Source organism: Erythrolamprus reginae, chromosome 2 (assembly GCF_031021105.1).
Source record: "Erythrolamprus reginae isolate rEryReg1 chromosome 2, rEryReg1.hap1, whole genome shotgun sequence".
NCBI classification, from domain to species: domain Eukaryota; kingdom Metazoa; phylum Chordata; class Lepidosauria; order Squamata; family Dipsadidae; genus Erythrolamprus; species Erythrolamprus reginae.
The window spans coordinates 328,533,493-328,557,374 of record NC_091951.1 but is presented as its reverse complement, the minus strand read 5'-3'; the positions used below and the strand labels follow the sequence as shown (position 1 = coordinate 328,557,374).

General features: G+C 39.5%; 1 protein-coding gene across 2 annotated transcripts; it reads right to left on the bottom strand.

Moving 5' to 3' along the window:
• Window positions 1-1,188: 1,188 nt before the first annotated feature.
• C2H5orf34 (chromosome 2 C5orf34 homolog) lies at window positions 1,189-22,912 on the bottom strand. Of its 2 annotated transcripts, none has more exons than XM_070743393.1 (13): window positions 22,760-22,912; window positions 20,989-21,227; window positions 19,420-19,509; window positions 14,987-15,615; window positions 12,549-12,650; window positions 10,237-10,357; window positions 7,488-7,579; window positions 6,325-6,394; window positions 6,064-6,234; window positions 4,041-4,135; window positions 2,809-2,901; window positions 2,218-2,258; window positions 1,189-1,589 (listed from the first exon to the last, which is right to left on the bottom strand). In XM_070743393.1, exons 2-13 carry the CDS (start codon window positions 21,181-21,183, stop codon window positions 1,348-1,350), a joined length of 1,941 nt encoding a protein of 646 aa, XP_070599494.1. In that variant the 5' UTR covers window positions 21,184-21,227; window positions 22,760-22,912; the 3' UTR covers window positions 1,189-1,347. The 2 variants fall into 2 exon arrangements, with proteins under 2 accessions (XP_070599494.1, XP_070599493.1); XM_070743392.1 differs by lacking the exon at window positions 22,760-22,912 and adding an exon at window positions 22,511-22,601.
• Window positions 22,913-23,882: the final 970 nt, after the last annotated feature.

Here is a 23,882-nt window from a genome sequence, read left to right as displayed (position 1 = left end):
TACCCATCCATCCATTTTCCACCTAAACCATCTGTGATAGTGCTACATTAATAAAGGCTTTGCCCCTATTTTGATATTTATTTAAAACATTTATAGTTCAGGAATGTTTGGGATAGTTTATTCAAGAAAAAAGCCCATCAACCTATTGAATCCGTAATTGAATATAACATTCATTGAAATGCTTATATCCTAAGGCTGTTTCTTAATGTAAGGTAAAATCTGTGTATTTATTGTAACTACCAACAAATACTTTCCCCCTAGTTCAGTGGTTCTCAACCTTTCTAATGCCTTGACCCCTTAATACATTTCCTCGTTGTGACCTCCAACCATACGTTTAGTGCAAATTCTCTCAATAGAGCTTTAAACCGATTGACACTGTAAACGCATGATTGGTCGAATTGTAAAAATATGTTCCAAGGCACCAGAATAAAAGCTTTCGCTCCTAACACCAGGGAAAATTTGTCTTCTTCCATGGTCTTAGGTGATCCCTGTGAAACAGTCATTCGACCCCCAAAGGGGTCCTGACCCCCAGGTTGAGAACCACTGTGCTAGTTCAACTCATCTCATCTAACCAGGCAGAGAGGGAATGTTGTGTATCCCATTGGCTAAAGGAAGATCTCCTCTGTTGCTGACACTGCCCTATGTAATGTTTTATCCCCAGAGGTGAGGCAGGCCCTCACACTCCTGGCCTTCCAAAAAGACCTGGCATGGGGGTCTCTTAACTACGTTTTTAGTAGTTTTTAATTATGTCACTTTTCATGTTTTTTTATTTCTAAGCCACCCGAAGTCACTTAAATGATATAAACAGTATAGAAATTTGATGAATAAACAAAAAAACAAGTGAGCTAATGTCTTAAAGCTAAAACACAGCCTCATGTAAGGTTTGCTTTTGACTGTAGAACAGTGTTTCCCCAGCAAGTGAATTCTGGGAGTTGAAGTTCAAATATCTTCAAGTTGCCAAGGTTGGGAAACACTGCTGTAGAACACTCACTTTTCAATCTGTGCTTGGCATCACCAAAGAAACAACTCTGATACAGAAAATACTTTTTTTTTTTTAAACCACAACAGAATATGACTGCAATTTACTTATCAAATATAAAGTATTGTGCCAATTTGATTAGAACACATTGCCTTGGTTAGGTCTTTTTGTGGACTTTGAAAAATATTGAGGAAACTATTAAAAAAAACAGAAGTCAATAGTGTTACATTTTATTTGGGTATCAGTGAAGCCACACTTCACATTTCTTTGTAATATGATATTTAATCTGAAAAATTGTGATTTGTCATAATTTATATACATTTTATATATGATCTGTGAAGTTAGTGACCTTTGCTTTTTCAGTCAGATTAAAGATGGACAACCTTCCTTGAACTATTTTTGACTCCAGTATGCTTTGTGGAAGAAGCCAGAAGAGAGTCGATATCATTTATAACTTTTGAAGTTTTTTCCAAAGACTCAGTTATGTTCTTGATACTGACATCCTCTACGCCAAAGTCTTCTTTTAATACACTTCCTGTATCTAGGTTGGATGACAAATTTCTTCCCACAGTTGAAAACCGACCTGGAATATTGCTGTTGTCGACTAAAACTGTAGTATGTTGTTAAAGAGAAACAAGCTTTCTAATTATTGAATTTGTATTATATATTGTTTTCTGTTGCTGTTGTGAGCCGCCCTGAGTCTGCGGAGAGGGGCGGCATACAAATTAAATAAGTAAATAAGTAAGTAAGTAAGTAAGTAAGTAAGTAAGTAAGTAAGTAAGTAAGTAAGTAAGTAAGTAAGTAAGTAAGTAAGTAAATAAATAAGATACTAAAAACAGCCCCTTCTCTCATCTCTTACTTGAATTAGAAGGAACTTGAATTGCTTTTCACTGTATTGTATTCTGCAATGCCAATATACATGTATATAAAATTTTACAAAAACTTCCCTTTGATTGTGTCTCTGTGAACAGGGGGAACAACTAAACACACACATCACAATTTAGAATTTCCTTTGGAGTATTTCATTAAATAAGAATGCAAATGCATAGTTAATGATAACTACGGCATAGCAAACATTGTCACAAGAAAGTCTGTACCATATGGATACTATTATTCCCAGCTATTTTATTAAAGCTTTGACTGGAAACCGAATTAGAGTTCCCAATAGGGCAATCATTGGATGTCTCAAACCGAGAATTATCTATTTTAAGAAGTGTTGTGGGGATTGAAAAGGATACAATTGAATCGTCTTATTTTTTCGAGCTCAGCGGCAACTGACCTAGGGGAAAAAAAGAAACCTAATTAAAACAAATATTTATATTTTTAAGCAGCAAAATCTGGTACAGCAGAATGTCCTTCTAGAAAGTGAACACGGAAAATTTGTTTTGTTGCTTCCATTTCATATGCTGTGTTTCCCCAAAAATAAGCCCTCCCCAAAAATATTTAAACGAATGCGCAGCCAGTCCCCATTTCCTCTGGCTAGGGTTAGGGAGACAAAGCTGGAAATTAGGTAAGAGGACAGGAAGAGCCCTGCCTTGCTCCACGTGCCCCAAAATAATAAAACCTGGCCCCAAATAAGGCCAGTTTAAAAAATACAAGACAGGGTCTTATTTTCAGGGTAACACGATATTTCTAAAAAAATCTCAAAGGAATCATTAGAAAGCGAATGCATATTTTGCTACTAATTTGCAGAACAAACTACACTTTTAATTAAAGTGGGGAAAAGACGCTTGGAATATCAAGGCCAAGATAATAAATCCGATGGATGGCTTTTACAAAGGATCACTGCAGATTTAATAATATTCAGGGATTGTTTTAATTAAGAATACCAGCTTTGTTCTTCAATGGATTCTTTTGTATTGGTACACGTCCCTCTTTCCTTGTTCAGGCTTCTGCACCATTCCACCACTGTTGTGATATATCTGCATTAAAGAAAAAGGTTTTATTGCATCTGGTGTAAATGGGAAACAGCTTTTAAGGACTCATGGCAAATGTGGAACATCTTATGAACACCAATTAAGTTAGTAAAAAATAATAAAAAATGAGTACAACAAAAATGCAGGAAAGTGAGTAACCTCTATGGGCTTATCAACAGAATGGATGAGAGCTGCATGAAAATGGTGACATAAGAGATAGGAGGGACTTGAGTGTTTAATCGTGGAAAGCATTTCAGCAGCAGCAGAAGGACATATTCCTTGTACTGTTGCATATAATCATTTTTTCTGTGATTATTTGCTAACTTAAGGATTGCACAAATCTTGATACAGTAGTTGTGTCATAACACAAAGAATTCTGGAGGAAAAAAATTGTAATTTTGGAAAAATTACTCCAGTCATTCCATCAACCATTATACAACTACAGTGGTACCTCAAGATACGAACCCCTCGTCTTACGAACAACTCGTGATACGAACCCGGGGTTCAGAAAAATTTTGCCTCTTCTTACGAACTTTTTTCGAGTTACGAACCGGTGTTCGGAGACTGCTGGGAAGCCGTGCGGCTGTTTTAAAAGGTGACAGCCGGGCGGCGGGGCTTCCCAGAAGCCTCCCGAACGCCGGTTCGTAACTCGAACAAAGTTTGTAAGAAGAGGCAAAATTTTGCTGAACCCCGGGTTCGGTTCGGGAGGTTGCTGGGAAGCACCCCAGGCCGGCTGCGACCTTTTAAAACACCCACGCCGCTTCCCAGCTGTCTCCCGAAGCCGAACGCGGAAGTTCGGCTTTAGCGTTCGGCTTCAGGAGACAGCTGCGCCTTTTAAAACAGCCGCGCGGCTTCCCAGCAGTCGCCGAAAGCCGTTTTTTTGCGGGGGTGTTTTTGGTTGCACGGATTAATTGACTTTACATTGTTTCCTATGGGAAACAATGTTTTGTCTTACGAACCTTTCGTCTTACGAACCTCCTCCTTGCACCAATTAAGTTCGTATCATGAGGTATTACTGTACTTTTAACATCTGCCGTATTGTAAAAAGGACTTTGTCGATAAAAGTAATTTGTAAAACAACTCCCACCATCTTGGTTTTACAGACGTTGAACTGGATCAAGTCTCCTAAAATTCTCCACAAATACCTCTCATAGGGGCCAGGATGATCAATCTGGAACAGCTGTTGTGCTCCTTCAGGACAAGTCAGTTTACACCAACCTGCGTTGTTCTCTTGAGGAATCTTGGACAAAGGAACAAAAAATAATATAGGAAAGAAGGTCCACTATCCCTGTAATTTATTCTAGGTCATGTTGATTTCCTAGTCTATTTCTAAACTGGAGGACCAGTTAGCTTTCTGGATCTTCTGCAAGATGGAACATCTAAACATCACATGGGAAGACGCTGAACTACTCGCTCAAGACTGAAAATGCTTGCTGCCTGACATGCTATTAGCACGGGAGGGACTAATGCTAACGCTAACTTTCTTTTAAAACTATTTTTTTTGTGTGTATTTACAGTATTCCTGCAACATGCATGTGTGTATAAATAGAACATAAAATAAAATCACTGGAGGCTTTTAAGAAGAGATTGGACTGCCACATGTCCACAAGATTAGGGGAGACATAATAATAATAATAATAATAATAATTATTATTATTATTATTATTATTATTATTATTATTATTTATAAGATTTGTATGCCGCCCCTCTCCAAAGACTTGTGGCGGCTCACAACAGAAATAAAAACAGTATAACAATGGAACAAATCTAATAATAAAAATTAGATAAAAAACCCCAACTGTTAAAAACCATACAACACATACATACCAAACATAAAATATAAGAAAGCCTGGGGGAGATGTCTTAGTTCCCCCATGCCTGGTGATATAGGTGGGTCTTGAGTAACTTGTGAAAGACAAGGAGGGTGGAGGCTGTTCTAATCTCTGGGGGGGGGAGTTGATTCCAGAGGGCCGGGGCCGCCACAGAGAAGGCTCTTCCCCTGGGGCCCGCCAAACGACATTGTTTGGTCGATGGGACCCGGAGAAGGCCAACTCTGTGGGACCTTATCGGTCGCTGGGATTCGTGCGGTAGAAGGCGGTTCCGGAGGTATTCTGGTCCAATGCCATGAAGGGCTTTAAAGGTCATTACCAAGACATGATAGCAGTGTTCCAATATCTCAGGGGTTGCCACAAAGAAGAGGGAGTCAACCTATTCTCCAAAGCACCTGAGGGCAGGACAAGAAGAAATGGGTGGAAACTAATCAAGAAGAGAAGCAACTTAGAACGAAGGAGAAATTTCCTGACAGTTAGAATAATTAATCAGTGGAACAGCTTGCCTGCAGAAGTTGTGAATGCTCCAACACTGGAAGTTTTTAAGAAGATGTTGGATAACCATTTGTCTGAAGTGGTGTAGGGTTTCCTGTCTAAGCAGGCGGTTGGACTAGAAGACCTCCAAGATTTATTTATTTATTTATTTATTAGATTTGTATGCTGCCCATCTCCGTAGACTCCCTTCCAACTCTGTTATTCTAAATGTTTTAAATATCAGAAGTGATGTAGAGTCTTCTGCTTGGGCTAGGGGGTTGGACTACATTACCTACAAGGCTCCTTACGAGTCTTTGGAGAAGGGCGGCATACAAATCTAATAAATAATAATAATAATAATAATAATAATAATTATTATTATTATTATTATAACAACTCTGTCAATCTAATCTTATCTAAAAAGTCTATTCTGGGTACTGTTGAACACAGGGCAGGCATTGGACATTATTATGGTATGTCCCCCCCACTGCCCCAAATACCTACAGTATTTGAAGTCCATCCATCTTAATGTTGCCAAGGTTGAGAAACACTGTTTTTACAAGGTCATATGTTAAATAGCCAATTTTAAAAGTTGCCAAGGATTGTTTATAGCAGGGGTCTCCAACCTTGGCAACTTTGACATATGGACTTCAACTCCCAGAGTTCTTCAGCCAGTTTTGCTTTGCTGTCTGAGGAACTCTGGGAGTTGAAGTCCACAAGTCTTAAAGTTGCCAAGGTTGCAGATTCCTGGTTTATCAGTTGAGCACTAGGGCACTTATTCTGATCTGATTCGATTTATCTAGTGATCCTTCTTGATATTTCTTTAAATGTGAAATAAATATAGTTAACGTTACCTATTGCTCACCTGTGATCTTCCAGAGTGAGAAATGAAATCCCACTCCATATTCAAGACTATCCCATCACAAAACAGAGCATATATTTTCTTATCTGAATATGCAAAGAATCTTCCTACATTAGGAACAAATGTTTCAGCCACAGGGCGTGGTAACACTTCTCTTCCACCTGTCTCAGAAGACTATTAAAAAACAAGTGAAATAAAAAAAGATACATTATAGTTGTATTAACTTATCTTATGCTCATATTTGATTATCACATTCATACCTACCAACTTCCAGCAGCAGACATTATTATTATGTGTCAAGGAAAGCATATTCTTGAGATTATGTTGAAGAACTCTAATTAGAAAAATAAAAAAGACAGTCAATTTTCACTTTAAGTTGCAATCTTTTAAAACATTGAAATGTATTACTCATACTGTTCATTGCTGGTGATTACTGCATATTAACTTAATTTAAATAATGTTTTGAAGTTCTAAATTAACACAGGATATTTTACTACAAGTTAGCTCATTAATGATGTTACGTTGAAAAAAACATTATTGTTATATTGCTTCTATCCTATCTATTTTTAGTTTTCCATTTTTCCTGATTTTCTTCTTGACTGTATTGTTAAATATCTGATAAAATAAAAATGTTTGGGAAAAAATTATAACTATCATTTTATGCCCAGCGCCTTTTGCTAGAATGAGCAGTAGAGAGAGGGGTCTAACACACAATGCTTGATGATTGCATTAAAGCTTAACAAAAATTTTAAATTCCTAGCTATTCTTCTTTAGAATCAAGATACATTTATTTTATGTGGCATTCATATACAGGTTGTCCTCAACCAGCAAAAATTCATTTAATGACTGTTCAATTACAATGACACTAGAAAAAGTTGCTTATTACCAGTTTTTGCATTTATGATTGTCACACATGCCCACAATTAATCTAGGTTCATGGATTTTGATACTTTTAACAGTTTTCATTAATTGTTGTCCTTTTGTCAATGTTACTGAAAGTGACTAAACGTTATTCCAAATTCCTAGAAAATTCAGTGATATCATCTAAAAACTAAGGTTTGTTTTATAATCTGAAAAATAGTTTTGGAGGAGGAAAATAGTGGAAAAAAGCACATTACCAGCACAGTATTTTATCCCCTGGTTAGGGCTTTAAAAAACCTTATTTGGAGCGAGTAGCAATGAAAAAAAAGCCTGCAAAGACTTACGGCTAGAAAAAACTTTCGGAGAGAGTAGCAATGAAAAAGCCTGCAAGCCAGTAAGATTGCTAGTGCCTTGTTAGGGCTGAAAAAAAACCCTTCGAAAAAGCTACATTCAGAATATAAGACGCCCCAAAATGTTCAGCCACTTTTAGGGGGGGAAAGGTGCATCTTATACTCTGAAAAATATTGACAATGAACAAATGCTTAAAAGAAAGCAAAGTACCTCACCTTACTGACTGTGTTATTATTGTCCCTATGGAGTAGAGACTACCAGGGACATCTGGTGGTAGGCCGTTTACAGAATACATAGTTTCTTCTATCTAAAAGATGAATGTAAAAGTGAAAAAAAACAACCTATTTACAAAAAACGCTAACCAACAAAGTAAGTACAACAGATAATTAAAGTACTGAAATCCAGATCAACAGTTGTTCATTATAATGTTTAATGCAATTTGTTCCTTTGGTGTTAAATTGCCCTAATCTCTTGTTTTTGTGACATATGCCACAGGTAATTGTAGGTCTGATGCAGCTCTGTCAAAAATGAAAAAGTAAAAGTGCAAGACTAACTGTAAGACTGTTGATAGGTGTAGGGATTTCAACATGAACATAAAGCACCTCAGTTCTTACAGTAAATCCAGGAATTAATGTGGAAGTAGGATTAAATGCTCGGAAAAGATTTTTCAAAAGTGATGATGGGGAATATTATAGGAAGATTGGGAGGCTGGATAATATAAGAAGAAACCATATTACTGTTTTGCTTTTTTTTTTAAAAAAAGACATTAGGCCACAGACTATGAAAACATGGGTTTATTAGGGTTGAGTTCAGGGTCATTATGACAGAAACAGTCAAAATAACTTGCTCTTTCTTGTCTTCTGTTTCATGAAAGGAAACCAAACATTTAAATCAAAAACCTCACATCTAATTAAATAATTGTAAGAAACCTAGGTACAAAAAATGGGAAATACAGTACAGTGGTACCTCTACGTAGGAACACCTCTACTTAAGAACTTTTCAAGATAAGAACTGGGTGTTCAAGATTTTTTTGCGTCTTCTTAAGAATCATTTTCTAGTTAAGAACCCAAGCCTGGAAAAATTTTCCAGGAAATTTGAGAGCAGCACAAAGGCCCGGCCAGTTTCCTGCCATTCGCCCTTTAATTCCGGCTATCTCGGGCTTTTCTGGGCTGCCCCAGGAGCCTTTCAGTAGCACTTAAGGAGGCTTTGGCAGCCCAGAGTGAACAAAGCATTTTCCTTTCTCTGGGCGCTTGGAGAGAGAATAAACTTCTGCCAGCGCCCAGAGAAAAGAAATGCTGCTTTCGCTTCTGGGCAGCCCAGAGCGAACGGAGTGTTTTCTGGACAGGGAATAAACCACTTCGCTGTGGTGACTCCCTCACGCTGCCTCCTATACACCCAGCACGAGGTTGCCTCCCGGAGCGTCTGGGGGCGGAAAGGCACACCGAGGAGTCACCACAGTGAAGGAAAGGTGTCAGCTACAAAGCGAACGAGCGAGAAGAGAGAGGAGTCCTTCAGCATAGGAAGGAACAGGAAGCAGGTAGGAGCAGCAGCAGCTTTTGGTCAAAGGAGTGGGAGGTTCTCCCCTCTCACCCGCCTGTGTTTCTCTTTCTGGTGCAGTATATGGGAGGCAGCCTCGCGCTGGGTCGTGCTCCTCCTCGCCGCCTCAGAGTCCCTCTTTGTTTTTTTTTTGAGCCTTAAAGTTTTGGATTTTTTTGATTCCCCTCACCTCACCTTCTTCCTTCGGCAGCGACTGTCCTCCTCCTCCTCCCACCCAAATTCTGAGCTTTTATTTCTTTCCTAATGGGTTTGCATGCATTATTTGCTTTTACATTGATTCCCATGGGAAAAATTGCTTCTACTTAAAAACTATTCTACTTAAGAACCTGGTCACAGAACGAATTAAGTTCTTAAGGAGAGGTACCACTCTATGGGAATAAATAAGTTAAAAAATCATTAGATACACTAATAGTCTATATCAGTGATGGCAAACCCTTTTCGGCTCGGGTGCCAAAAGGGTGCGTGCGAGCACAATGGCTTGTGGGTGGGTGTGCCCACACCCACAGTGCAATGCCCTCCCCCACACATGCAACATAACCCCTACACATGTGCACGACCTCACTGAAAACTCTGGACTGGTAGGCCAGTTGGGCCGTTTTTCGTTGTCCCCAGGAGGTTTTTCTGAACCCTCGGAGAGTCAAAACGGACGAAAATCAGCTGACTAGCACGCAAATGCATGCTGGAGCTGACATAAGGCAACGCCTTGCGTGCCCTCAGATATGGCTCCACGTGCCACCTGTGGCAACCGCGCCATAGGTTCGCCATCACTGGTGTATATATTTGTCTCTTTCTTATCTGCAAAGGGGCAAGAAAAGTGTACTGCTTGCATGCGTGAATGCACGCACGCACATTATATAATATAATATAATAATAATAATATTATTATTATTATTATTATTATTTATTTATTTAAATATGTTAAAGGGTTAAATAAGGTCCAGGAGGGAAGTGTTTTTAATAGGAAAGTGAACACAAGAACAAGGGGACACAATCTGAAGTTAGTTGGGGGAAAGATCAAAGGCAACATGAGAAAATATTATTTTACTGAAAGAGTAGTAGATCCTTGGAACAAACTTCCAGCAGACGTGGTTGATAAATCCACAGTAACTGAATTTAAACATGCCTGGGATAAACATATATCCATTGTAAGATAAAATACAGAAAATAGTATAAGGGCAGACTAGATGGACCATGAGGTCTTTTTCTGCCATCAGTCTTCTATGTTTCTAATTTATTAGATTTGTATGCCGCCCCTCTCCGAAGACTCAGAGTACCCCTCCTTTCCTCTCTCTCTCATTAATTTGTTAGCCATAATCTATCACAATCCTCATTTTAAATGGGCTAGCATTCCTGAAAAACAGCTATCATTAAAAATATTCAAGAAAAAGTTTACTTGCTGTCATTTACCTGTTTGGTTCGTGGGTTAATACAATAACGAGTGAAGTATTTCCCCAAAAAGAAACCTTCTGATTTAAAGACTGATCCATCACCAGGATAAATTTCTATGCTTCTACATCCAAGAGATAACCTAATAAAAAATATAGTTTATTAGCTCCACTACATTTTAATTATCTCAATAGGCCTATACAATTTATACATGGTATGTTTGTGTGTGTGCTTTAATAAGGTTTTTTTTAGTTATTTTAAATATTAGATTTGTTATATGCTGTTTTTATTATTGTTGTTAGCTGCCCCAAGTCTACGGAGAGGGGCAGCATACAAATCAAATCAAATCAAATCAAAAAATAAATAATAAACAAACAAACAAATAAATAGGCTACATAGATTAATTGTAGACAAATCCAGATCAGATTCTGGAAGGAGGCTAATAGAACCTCATAGGATTTTAAAAAAACCCAATCATAATCTATTGATCCACAGAAGAATTATAACCTGTAATTAAATATTGAAATTAAGGAAATATCAAAAGGTTAAACAAGTTTTCCTATTCTCCTGAACAATTAATTAATTAAAAGCATTACAAAAAACTAGGGTTAAAGAATAGGAAAAATTTATGCTAAATGCTTTCAACCAGTGGCCCCCAACCTTTTGAGCACTGGGTTCTGTGGAGAGAGGTTTTTCTTGGCCCAGATGGGACATGCTTTCATGTGCTGCCTGCATCATGTGGATGGAACTTCATTTGTTTGTGCAGCTCAGTTTTGGCATGCTGTGGCCTGATGCTCAGGGGTGGGTTAATAGAAACATAGAAACATAAAAGACTGACGGCAGAAAAAGACCTCATGATTCATCTAGTCTGCCCTTATACTATTTTCTGTATTTTACCTTAGGATGGATCTATGTTTATCCCAGGCATGTTTAAATTCAGTTACTGTGGATTTACCAACCATGTCTGCTGGAAGTTTGTTCCAAGGATCTACTACTCTTTCAGTAAAATAATATTTTCTCATGTTGCTTTTGATCTTTCCTCCAACTAATTTCAGATTGTGTCCCCTTGTTCTTGTGTTCACTTCCCTATTAAAAACACTTCCCTCCTGGACCTTATTTAACCCTTTAACATATTTAAATGTTTCGATCATGTCCTCCCCTTTCCCTTCTGTCCTCCAGACTATACAGATTGAGTTCATTAAGTCTTTCCTGATAAGTTTTATGCTTAAGACCTTCCACCATTCTTGAGCATAAAACGCATCAGGAAAGACTCAATGAACTCAATCTGTATAGTCTGGAGGACAGAAGGGAAAGGGGGGACATGATCGAAACATTTAAACATGTTAAAAGGTTAAATAAGGTCCAGGGTTCCACTTATCTTCGCCACTGGTTCGCATCACGACATTTTGTATGTGCCCCTTCGTGCAATTCTACTTTTGTGCATGCTCAGTAGCTATAATAACCCCCCAAAACAGCTGAGAAACTGACCAGCTGTGCTTCAGGAGAAGGAATAAAGGTAAGTAGAAACCCGGGGGTGGGTGGGAGGGACCATTTTCAAGCAGCAACAGAGGAAAAATCTTCCAAACAGTAAAAAATTCGGACCCCCCCCCCCCCCAAAAAAAAAAAAAGAGTTGGTGGCGCCCATAGAGACACCAACCGAACCGGATCCGTGACGCCACCATGAAATCACCAGCGGATCGCTACCGGTTTGGCCGATCCAGTCTGAAGCGATAGGCACCCACCCCTGCTGATGCTGGTCCACGGATGGGGGATGGGGACCCATGTTTTATAAACCATGAGATCTTAATTTGTGATGAAGCTGAAGGAAGGAGGGAGCAGGTATGTTCGAGCAGAGGGAAAAGGAGGGAAGGAGGATATGCCATGTTGGAAAGCCTGAGGTGTTTGCATGTGGGATGTGTTACCAGAACAACTTGTGACCTTCTCTGCTGACTTCCCCATTAGCTTTGCTTGTGGGAAGCCAGTAGAGCAGGTTGAAATTTTATTTTATTTATTTATTTATTCAATTTTTATGCTGCCCTTCTCCTTAGACTCAGGGCGGCTTACAACATGTTAGCAATAGCACTTTTTAACAGAGCCAGCATATTGCCCTCACAATCCGGGTCCTCATTTTACCCACCTCGGAAGGATGGAAGGCTGAGTCAATCTTGAGCCGGTGATGAGATTTGAACCGCTGACCTTCAGATCTACAGTCAGCTTCAGTGGCCTGCAGTACAGCACCTACCTGCTGCGCCACCCCGGCTCATCAATTAATTAAGTAAGAATACAGATTTATTAGTCTTTACAACTCCTTCCATGAACACACATACACATACCTGTAAGTAATACCCTTGCTCCAAAGTATTTTGATAGGCTGTGAATATGAGTGATTCCCATCCTCCTCCTGGTTTTGTTCAAAAATATCAGTAAAGGTCCATCTGTGGATCAAATCAATAATGTTTTTAAAAACTATTATATTAGACATACATAAGTGGTACTTATACAGTGTTGACAAGGCATTATGAAAGCTGTAATGTTTAGAGATGACTTAAATTTTCAAAGATAGAAAATGTAAATAGAAGAGTATTAATTATGATTTGAATGTCTGATGTTAATAAGCATAATAATATTATGCCGCATACTTCCCAGAGACCAATAAGATCTCACAGGTTGGCTTTTTCCAGATTTATTTATTTATTATTTATTTATTAGATTTGTATGCTGCCCCTCTCCGAAGACTCGGGGTGGCTCACAACAATAAAAACAATATTATAGCAAAACAAATCTAATATTAAAAGAAGCATATAAAACCCTATCACATATTTAAAATCCAAACAGCACATTCATACCAAACATGAAACAAAATATAAAGAAGCCTGGGGGAAAGGTGTCTCAACTCCCCCATTCCTGGCGGTATAAATGAGTCTTGAGTAATTTACGAAAGACAAGGAGGGTGGGGGCAGTTCTAATTTCCGGGGGAAGTTGATTCCAGAGGGCCGGGGCCGCCACAGAGAAGGCTCTTCCCCTGGGGCCCGCCAAACGACATTGTTTAGTCGACGGGACCCGGAGAAGGCCAACTCTGTGGGACCTTATCGGCCGCTGGGATTCGTGCGGCAGATCCCGTCAACTAAGCAATGCAGGTTGGTGGGATGACAGGGGAGGGCCTTCTCTGTGGCTACTCTGGCCCTATGGAATTAAGTACCGGCAGGCCTGGGGGCCGTGAATAATTACATCTGTCATGGCTGAATTGTGTACAGTATGTGTGGTATGCATGTGTGTTGATTGGACTGTTTGCTTTGTGGGTTTTTATATTGGGGTTTTATAGTTTAAATATTTAATATTTGACTTCTTTTTATTATTTTACTGTATTTTTTATATTGCTGTAAGCCACCCCGAGTCCCATTGGGATTGGGTGACATTGAAGTTGAATAAACAAACAAACAAAACCAGCCTGCTTTCCATTGAGGACCTGTATACTGCACAAGCCAGAGCGAGGTTGAGAAAATATCTAGACCCCTCATATCCTGGACAGAAACTGTTTTAATTGTTCCCCTCAGAATGCTGCTACAGGGCATTGCATGCCAAAACTAGACATAAAGATAGTTTTTGCCTATGCCATCACTTTGCTAAATGTACAGGGTGCGTTCCAAAAGTAATGCAATTTTTTAAAAAGTAATTTATTGCACAAACACTTAAAATTCTTCAAAGTACTGTCCTTGGGCCTCTACACATTTTTTCCAGCGACTCTGCCATGACCGGTACGCGCCCTGGAAGGGGTTTTCGGGGACATCTCGCAAGGTCTTTGTCACAGCTAATTGATCTCTTCTATGGACAAAAAACGGGTTCCTTTCAGGGCTGGGAACAAAAAGAAGTCTGCTGGGGCAACGTCAGGACTATAGGGGGTGGGGGGTGGGCAGCGTTGGCACCTGTTGTTTGGTCAGGAACTCGCGGACTCGTAGTGCGTTTTGGCAAGGCGCGTTTTTCGTCCATGGAAGAGATCCAATAGGATGTGTTATTTGAGTGTTCCCTTTATTTTTTTGAGCAGTATATTTTTACAATCCGATAATCAGGCGTTTACAATGGGGGTGTCCCTCTGACCTTCCTGCCAATCAGCTTAAAGCTCTGTTGGGAGAATTGGCACTAGACTTATGATTGGGGGTCACCACAACATAAGGGGTCGTTGCATTAGAAAAGTTGAGAACCACTGTTTGGTATGGATGTTGAACGGGTCCAAAGACGGGCTACAAGAATGGTGGGAGGTCTTAAGCATAAAACGTATCAGGAAAGACTTAATGAACTCAATCTGTATAGTTTGGAGGACAGAAGGAAAAAGGGGGAAATGATCGAAACATTTAAATATGTTAAAGGGTTAAGTAAGATTCAGGAGGGAAGTGTTTTTAATAGGAAAGTGAACACAAGAACAAGGGGACACAATCTGAAGTTAGTTGGGGGAAAGATCAGAAGCAACGTGAGAAAATATTATTTCACTGAAAGAGTAGTAGATCCTTGGAACAAACTTCCAGCAGACATGGTTGGTAAATCCACAGTAACTGAATGTAAACATGCCTGGGATAAACATATATCCATTGTAAGATAAAATACAGGAAATAGTATAAGGGCAGACTAGATGGACCATGAGGTCTTTTTCTGCCGTCAGACATCCATGTTTCTATGTTACTATGATTTAAAACAGATTTTTAGCTATTTTAGAAAGTAATTTTTAAAAATATGGAAATAAAGGATACAGACATTTTAATGTATAAAACTGGTTTACCTATGTAGAAATGGAGCATGACAACTGAGAGGCAACGCCGAAGGTAGACAAGTAACTGTGTCAGCCATTCTGTTTTCATTAGCATCATCCAGGCTTATGTTATCTTCTTCATTCTTTCCTTTATGAGTGCCAATTTCATTTCCACTATGTGACTGATGAATTCTTAATGCTAATGACAAAGGGTACTTCCATTCTTCAGGGCAGGATGACACCGATGTATGCTGCATTACCCTACAATATTCAAATAAACTCTTCTGGGAAGACTGAGATATCTTATCTTCTTCTTGCACAGTCCTTGAATTGTTCTCTTGTGCACGATTTTCTCTAACCGCATTGTCCTTCGTTTTTGTTCCCAGTGGCCTTGAACCCATTTTAAAGCCAGAGCTTTGGCTGGAACTTTCGTAACTTGCTTGGGTTGACTTACAGGAGCTCCTCTTTGAAAACGATGACGGCCCCTCGCTTACTTTGCATAAAAACTCCACCGTAAATTCTTGCTGAAGCTCTGGTAAACAAAGGGAAGCGTGTCCATCTAAAGACGTGACTTTCACGTTGCCATTCAGCGGACACATTTCCTGATTAGCCATATGAAGGTCAGGCCATTTGGCTTCAGTGACATCAGTGAAAATAACCTGCAGGAAGAGATTGAGTTTTAAAGTTCTGATAGCTTATACCAGTGATGACAAACCTTTTTAAAATAATAATAATAATAATAATAATAATAATAATAATAATAATAATAATAATAATTTATTGGATTTGTATGCCGCCCCTCTCCGTAGACTCGGGGCGGCTAACAACAATGATAAAAACAGCATGTCACAATCCAATAATAAAACAACTAAAAACCCTTATTATACAACCAAACATGCACACAGACATACCATGCATAACTTGTAATGGCCTAGGGGGAAGGAATATCTCAACTCCCCCATACCTGGTGGTATAAATGAGTCTTGAGTAGTTTACGAAAGACAGGGAGGGTGGGGGCAATTCTAATCTCCAGGGGGAGTTGGTTCCAGAGGGCCGGGGCCGCCACAGAGAAGGCTCTTCCCCTGGAGCCCGCCAAACGACATTGTTTAGTCGACGGGACCCAGAGAAGGCAACTCTGTGGGACCTTATCGGTCGCTGGGATTCGTGCGGTAGCAGGCGGTTCCAGAGCCTCTGTGCGAGTCAAAAAAAAGCTGGCCAGCATACATACGCACATTGGAGCAGAGCTAGGGCAAGGGCTCGGGTGTCAGCGGATATGGTTTCATGTGCAAACTATGGCACCCATTCCATAGGTTCGCCATCACTGGCTTAGACTTTCCCAAAGTCCTGCCAACTGCAGATCCAAAGAGAAGACAAAGAAAGGCTTGTATTTCTCTATTCATATCTTGGTAGGTAACAGGAAAGAATATACAGTATTTAGATTAATTTGGCGTATTCCATTTGTCCGTCCATAACCCTGGGGAGGAAGTTATTGACCGCCCTTGAAGAGGGTCCGCAACTTGGGCGTCCTCCTCGATCCATAGCTAACATTAGAGCACCATCTTTCAACTGTGGCGAGGAGGGCATTTGCCCAGGTTCACCTGGTGCACCAGTTGCGACTCTGTTTGGACAGGGAGTCATTGCTCACAGTCGCTCATGCCCTCATCACCTCAAGGTTCGACTACTGCAAAGCTCTCTACATGGGGCTACCTTTGAAGAGTGTTCTGAAACTTCAGACCGTGCAGAATGCGGCTGTGGGGCTTTCTAGATTTGCCCAAGTCTCGTCAATACTCCGCGACCTACACTGGCTGCCAATTAGTTTCCGGTCACAATTCAAAGTGTTGGTAATAACCTAAAAAGCCCTACACGGCATCGGACCAGAATACCTTTGGAACCGTCTTCTGCTGCACGAATCCCAGCGAACCGATTAGGTCCCTCAGAGTTGGTCTTCTCTGGGTCCCGTTGACTAAACAATGTCGTCTGGCAGGCCGCAGGGGAAGAGCCTTCTCTGTGGCGGCCCCAGCCCTCTGGAATCAACTCCCCCCAGAGATCAGAAATGCCCCCACCCTCCTTGCCTTTCGTAAGCTATTGAAGACCCACCTATGTCGTCAGGCATGGGGAAATTAAAATACCCCTGGCCTTATATTGTTTATGTATGGTATGATTGTGTTGCATGGTTTTAATAATAGGTTTTTAGATGTCTTTTAATATATTGGATTTGTCACATTGCTGTTTTTGTTGTGAGCTGCTCTGAGTCTCCGGAGAGGAGCGGCATACAAATCCAGTAAGTAAGTAAGTAAGTAAGTAAGTAAGTAAGTAAGTAAGTAAGTAAGTAAGTAAGTAAGTAAGTAAGTAAGTAAGTAAGTAAGTAAGTAAATAAAAATAAAATAAAATAAATAAATAAATAATAATTTTTTTGAATTGAGGAATGGAAAAGGGCAGGGGATCATATCTAACTGCACCTATTCTGGTGTAATGCAATTTTCATCACAACTCTTTCTGTTTTACTGCTACCAGTTACCAAGATGGTATACAGGTGTAATGGGAATCTCAAAGTCACAGCTTCGTTCAACATTCTGAGTTTGATTTTAGAGAAATTCACCATCCTATGGAACTTGGAATGCTATCTCAGGAGACATAGGATTGTAGATATAAAACAAATACAGTGTAAGTAAGTGGAACAGAATAGATAATGGAACTAAGGGATGTAGCTTGTAGACAATACAGCTTATCCAAAGATAATTTCCAGGAATTTTCAAGGATTATTATGGATAACAAAAAGATGGTAATATTACAAAATTATTTTTTATATAATTTAGGAGGCATTTGTGATAAGGGACTTAAACCTGATACATTTCTTCTAGCTGCAGTAAGATGATAGCAGACCTTCAATACAGGAATTAGAATTCAATTAGAAAACCAATGCCACATAAGCCAATGTGACATTTATTACAGAGTTTAGAGTAACAGAATCTTGAAAGTGCTTCTTCCCTCCTTTCTTTTATCTCTGGGTGAACTAGGAAGGCATTTGACTCAGACATGTTACATTCTTGCCTTGTTCCTATTTTGGTTAGCTATGGCCCTGCTCCTGCCCCAAGGACTATGGGTGTGGGGGAGACATCCACATGCTGCAGGCTTGTTTTGCCCCCAGTGAAGGCTCCTCTGACCAAGAAGACATGAGTGACAGGGAGGAGGAGAGTGTGGCAGACAGCTCAGAAGGAGGTCAATTATCTAGCTCCTCCTTGGATTCAGAACAAGAGTTAATGATACAGCCACGCATGCGGAGAGTGATGCATAGGCAACAACAACTGAGAGATTATTATCAAAGAAAATGAGGCCACCTGTGGTTGGGTGGGGCTGTGGTAATTAGTGAGGCTGCTATAAATAGCAGCCTGTGGGTTTGGCCATTGTGGAGGATTATCTGATTGTTGTGTTTCATGACTGCTTTACTGATTTTGACTTTTTGTGTGCTGATTTTTCCCTGCTTTGAAACTAAACCAGAGCAAAGTGTGTGTCACTTTGTGAAAGAAGAAGGACTGTGAATTGCCTCACAGCTGCAAGATACGTATCACAGAACTGATAAGGGACTTGTACAAATTACCAGTTTGTTTGGAGACGAGTACTCTTTGCTATACCAAAAGAGGGCTTGGTTTAAGTGAGTTTTCATTATAAAGAACATTGTTTTGAATTTTCAAATGTGTGTGTGTCTTATATTTGTACCTGTGAATTTTTGGGAGGAGTGTACCAGAGAGCCCGACAGAACAGTTCCCAGACTTTTTTATTTGACCATGGCCTTGATAGCAACTCTTCTTATCCCTCAAGGCCCGTCCCTCTACATATAAAAATAATTCTTAATAGGGATACAGCAGAGATTTTTAAATATGGAAAATAGGAAATGGATTTGTTTTCTTGATGTACCGTAATTATTTATAAGGAAAAATATATAAATCAGATTCTAATTATGGGAATGTACACATTTCAGGATCTAGCAACATCTTAAAATAAAATAAAAATCATATTTTATCAAATATGGTTAAGAACAAATAGAAGTGCTTCATTGTGGATTTTAGGATCACAATGCCAATCAAAGCATATTTCCCAAAGCGATTGAATGCAATACTCAAGCCCGATCTGGTCAATTGGAAAGTCACCATTGGATTAAGAACATTGAACAAATCCCAACACAAACATCAAGCATGATTTGAGGAAATTGACTGTAGAGCAATAGATGTAGAGCAAGACCTTGACCCACCTAGGATTATGGATTTATTAGCAATAAACTGACTGAAAAAGTAACTGCATGAGGAAAGTGTGTTGTGTAAACACAGATAATGTGTACTATTTTTTAAAATTTGTACTTGCCAATGAATCAGTAAAATTATATGTTATCTAATAATCCAAATATTAACCAATTAAATATTTCATTGGAATCCATGTTTGTTTCCAAACATATACTCAAAACTTACATTTTTCCTCTCTGGAGGTATAATGTCTGAAGATAAATAGGGTCGCTCAGAGTATTGATTTCGAAAATCTATTGCCCGCAAGAGTTGTTCCTTAAAAAAAAAAAAAGAAATAAAGAAAATTTAATTTTATATATTGGCAAAACCACTTAATTCTTACTACTTAGCATTATTGCTATACAAAAAGCTATTTTAAAATGTCATCCAGCATGATTTCTAATTGTAAAAGAATATTTTAACTTATAATGGAAAGTAAGCAAAATCCATCTACTCAATCTTCTCGCAGGTAATTTACTGGAAGCCAGGTCTATATCACGCAAAGCTAAAACTGCACCCGCCCGCCCGGTACGTAATTCATTTTCTGGGCATGCCCAGAAGCCAAATCTCATACGAGGACGCACGGGTGCGAGATTCCCGGGTTTTTTTTTCACTTCTGTGCATGTACAGAAGCAAAAAGGCTCAGAAATAGGCCAAGGTAAGTGACCGCCGCCATTCCCCCCGCTACTCATTTGGGCACATAGCCCATCCCTGCTTATATACCACTTCAAAGGGCTTTACAGCCCTCTCTAAGCGGTTTACAGAGAGTAAGCATATTGCCTCCTAACAATCTGGGTCCTCATTTTATGGACTTTGGAAGGCTGAGTCAACCTTGACCCTACTGAGATTCGATCTGCCAAACTGCTGGCAGCCGGTGATCAACAGAAGTAGCTTATAGTAATGCACTCTAACCACTGCACTACCACTTTTTATTTATTTATTTATTTATTTGTTTGTTTGTTTGTTTATTGTTAGAGTTGAAAGGGACCATGCAGGTCATCAAGTCCAACCCCCTGCCTGAGCAGGAATCCTAAAGCACCCCAGCCAAGTGGCAGTCCAATCTCCTCTTGAAAGTGTCCAGAGTTGGGGAGTTCACAACCTCCGCAGGCAGGTTGTTCCACTGGTTGATCGCTCTGACTGTCAGGAAGTTCTTCCTTACTTCTAGGTTGAATCTCTCCTTGGTCAGCTTCCAACCATTGTTCCTCGTCCGGCCCTCTGGTGCTCTGGAGAATAGAGTAACCCCCTCCTCTCTGTGGCAACCCCTCGTATACCTGTATACAGCTATCATGTCCCCTCTGGCCCTCCTTTTCTCTAGGCTATCCATGCCCAGTTCCCGCAATCTCTCTTTGTAGGTCTTGGTTTCAAGTCCCCTAATCATTTTGGTTGCTCTTTTCTGCAACTTCTCCAGAGTTTCAATGTCTCTTTTGAAGTTTGGTGACCAGAACTGGATGCAGTACTCCAGATGTGGTCTGACCAGGGCGTAGTAGAGTGGTATTAATACTTCCCTGGTCTTGGAGTGTATCTCCCCTTATATAATAAACACTGGGATTGATTAAAGAAAGAATTGGGTTAAATGGAGCCTTAGTCTTCTGATAACTCAGTGATGAATTGGTCCTCTTTGCTGACCTTTCAGCATTGCCAAATTTTTGCTCAGCCCTTTTCTTTTGAGTTTAAGCAAAGATATTCTACTGCAATCCTGTTATCCCAAAGAAGGACGTCATTTTCTTCTGCTTAGGGAAAGAAGATTTTGTTTACCCGATAGAGGCTAATGGCAAATGGTGTCCTCTGACGAAGTCTTTCTGGTGGCTGTATTGGGTGAGCCGAGGGAGGAATGGCCTTTTCAAATAAGAACTCTGATCCACACGGAGAAAGGAGCAATCTGGAACCATCTGCATAGTGGACTTCCACTGAATTATCTTCATAAAAGATCATGAGGCTTTCCGACCCCATCACAACAACAACAAACACATGAAAAGTGTTTTTACAAAGTGAATCTGTGAAAGGAATCACAACAGATTATTTAGCATGTAGGTGTAGATAAGGAACAGTACAAATACAGTATCAGTAATATTACAGACAGACAGCCTTCCCTTATCGACTATATGTTCAAAGTTACAGTGGTGTAGAAAAAAAAGTGATTTATGACCAATCCTTAAAGGTTTTAGTCACCGCAGCACCCACTTGATCACGTAATCGCAATTTGGGTACTTTGCAATAGGTCTGCATTTAGTCGCAGTGTTCTGCGATCCCTATTTGCAACTTGCTCAGCTGGCTTCTCACAATCAAACTCAATGGGAAACTAGCAGAAAATTGTGGTCATGTGATATTGCACTTAATAACCGTGGTGATTCACTGTTATATCTATATATTTCAATCTGTCTATCTATCTGTCTATCTATCTATCCTCTCACACACACACATACACACACTCTATCTATCTATCATAGATTTTCACGGGTATATGTAATATTTTGAGTGCCTATGTGACGTTTAGGCGAAATCACATTCGCCATCATCAGGCTGAAGTTGTTAGCTTCATGCTGCTTTGAATATATGACTATATATATAACTATGTAATATATGTATGTATATATATATATATATATTGTTATATTATATAGCTATTTTATATTATATATTATAATATATTATAATACTATATTATAATTATATTATATTGTTATATATTGAATATATAACTATATTCAAAGCAGCCTGAAGCTAACAACTTCAGCCTGATGATGGCGAATGTGATTTCGCCGAAACGTCACATAGGTACTCAAAACCTGAACTCAGAACAATCTACACACACACACACACATATATGTGTGTGTGTGTGATATAGATATAACAATCTGTGTGTATGTGTGTGAGAGAGGAGATATATATTTATATGTATATATATAAACACACAGATTGTTATATCTACTGTATATCATCTATCTATCTATCTATCTATCTATCTATCTATCTATCTATCTGTCTACCTACCTACCTGTCTATTCATCTATCTACTGTATCTATCTAATCTATCTATCTATCCATCCATATGCTGCCCAACCCTCAAAGGACTCTAGCAGCTGTGACATCACATTGTGATCAAAGAATAATCATTTATTAAAATTACATGCAACACAAATCTAAACGAGTGGGGGGTGGGGGCTTACAACAAAGATATTATACGATTTTTTAAAGGCAAGCGGTATGAGCCCAGGCGTGCTTAAAACCTCCAAAACAAAAGGGTGCAAAGATTTTCAGGGAGAAATCTTAATCTTACATCTTTACCAGCTGGAAGTTCGTTTGCCTGGACCCTCTCGCGCAACACGTTCAGACGACACCGGAGAAGACAGAAATAACTAAAACTGAGTTAACTGTTTGCTCACACACAATATATATACTGTATATATATTTCTTCTCCAGCAACCCGCCGAGACGAGAGCCTTCAACTCCTGGTCCCACTCGGCTGCGGGAAGCAACGCAGCGCCAGTTAAATCTTCCCCAGGAAAACCCAGGCTAGACAACGTACCTGCGTTTCGGGCAAAATTACTAAAATCCTTTTTTTTCGGTGTGCGAGGAAGCCGGGAAACCAACCCAAAGAGCGCGGGGGCAAAAGACTCAGTGGGCGGCGCTAAAGAGGAGGAGGTCGGGATTCAAACGGACTAAACGCGCCTCTTTTGGGAAGGCGGAGCTTGGGAGGGAGCCGGAAGAGGAGTGTTTGTTCGGATTTGCGACGGCTTTGGCCTTTCTCTGACTTACCAGTTTCTTTGAAAGGTAGGTCCTTCTCACAATATATCACGAGAGAATGGAAGAAAAGATATAGGTATAAAAACATAAACACCACGCACACATATATATGTTATTTATGTTTTTACAAGGCAGAAGCCCCATGATCAAATCCCAGTAAGGGTATGGCTAGCTGATGAGGCCAGAACAAGGCCGAAATAGCGCTATCCTAGTCTCTCTTAATTTTAAATATTTAGCAAAAATATGTGAGATATATATATATATATATATATATATATATATATATATATATATATATATATATGTTTTCGTAAATTTCGTAAATATATATATGTGTGTGTGTGTGTGTGTGTGTGTGTACACATCCTGGACACAAATTGTTTCAAATCCTACCCTCAAAAACATTGCTACAGAGCACTGCACACCAAGACAACTAGGCACAAGAATAGTTTTTTCTCCGAACACCATCACTCTACTAAACAAATAATTCCCTCAACACTGTCAGACTTTTTACTAAATCTGCACTTCTATTTCTACGAGTTTTTCTCATAATTCCTATCCTTTTCCTCCCACTTAGGACTGTATGACTGCAACTTGTTGCTTGTATCCTAAGATTTTTATTAATATTGATTGTTTCTTCATTGCTTATTTGACCCCTATGACAATCATTAAGTGTTGTACCACATGATTCTTGACAAATGTATCTTTTTCTTTTATGTACACTGAGAGCATATGCACCAAGACAAATTCCTTGGGTCCAATCACACTTGGCCTATTCTATTCTATTCTATTCTATATCTTTCCTATATTGTATTCCTCTATCTTTACCAATTAGGTCCCACAGAGTTGGCCTTCTCTGGGTCCTGTCAACTAGTCCAACCTGCCCTCCCCAAGCGGGAGTACTC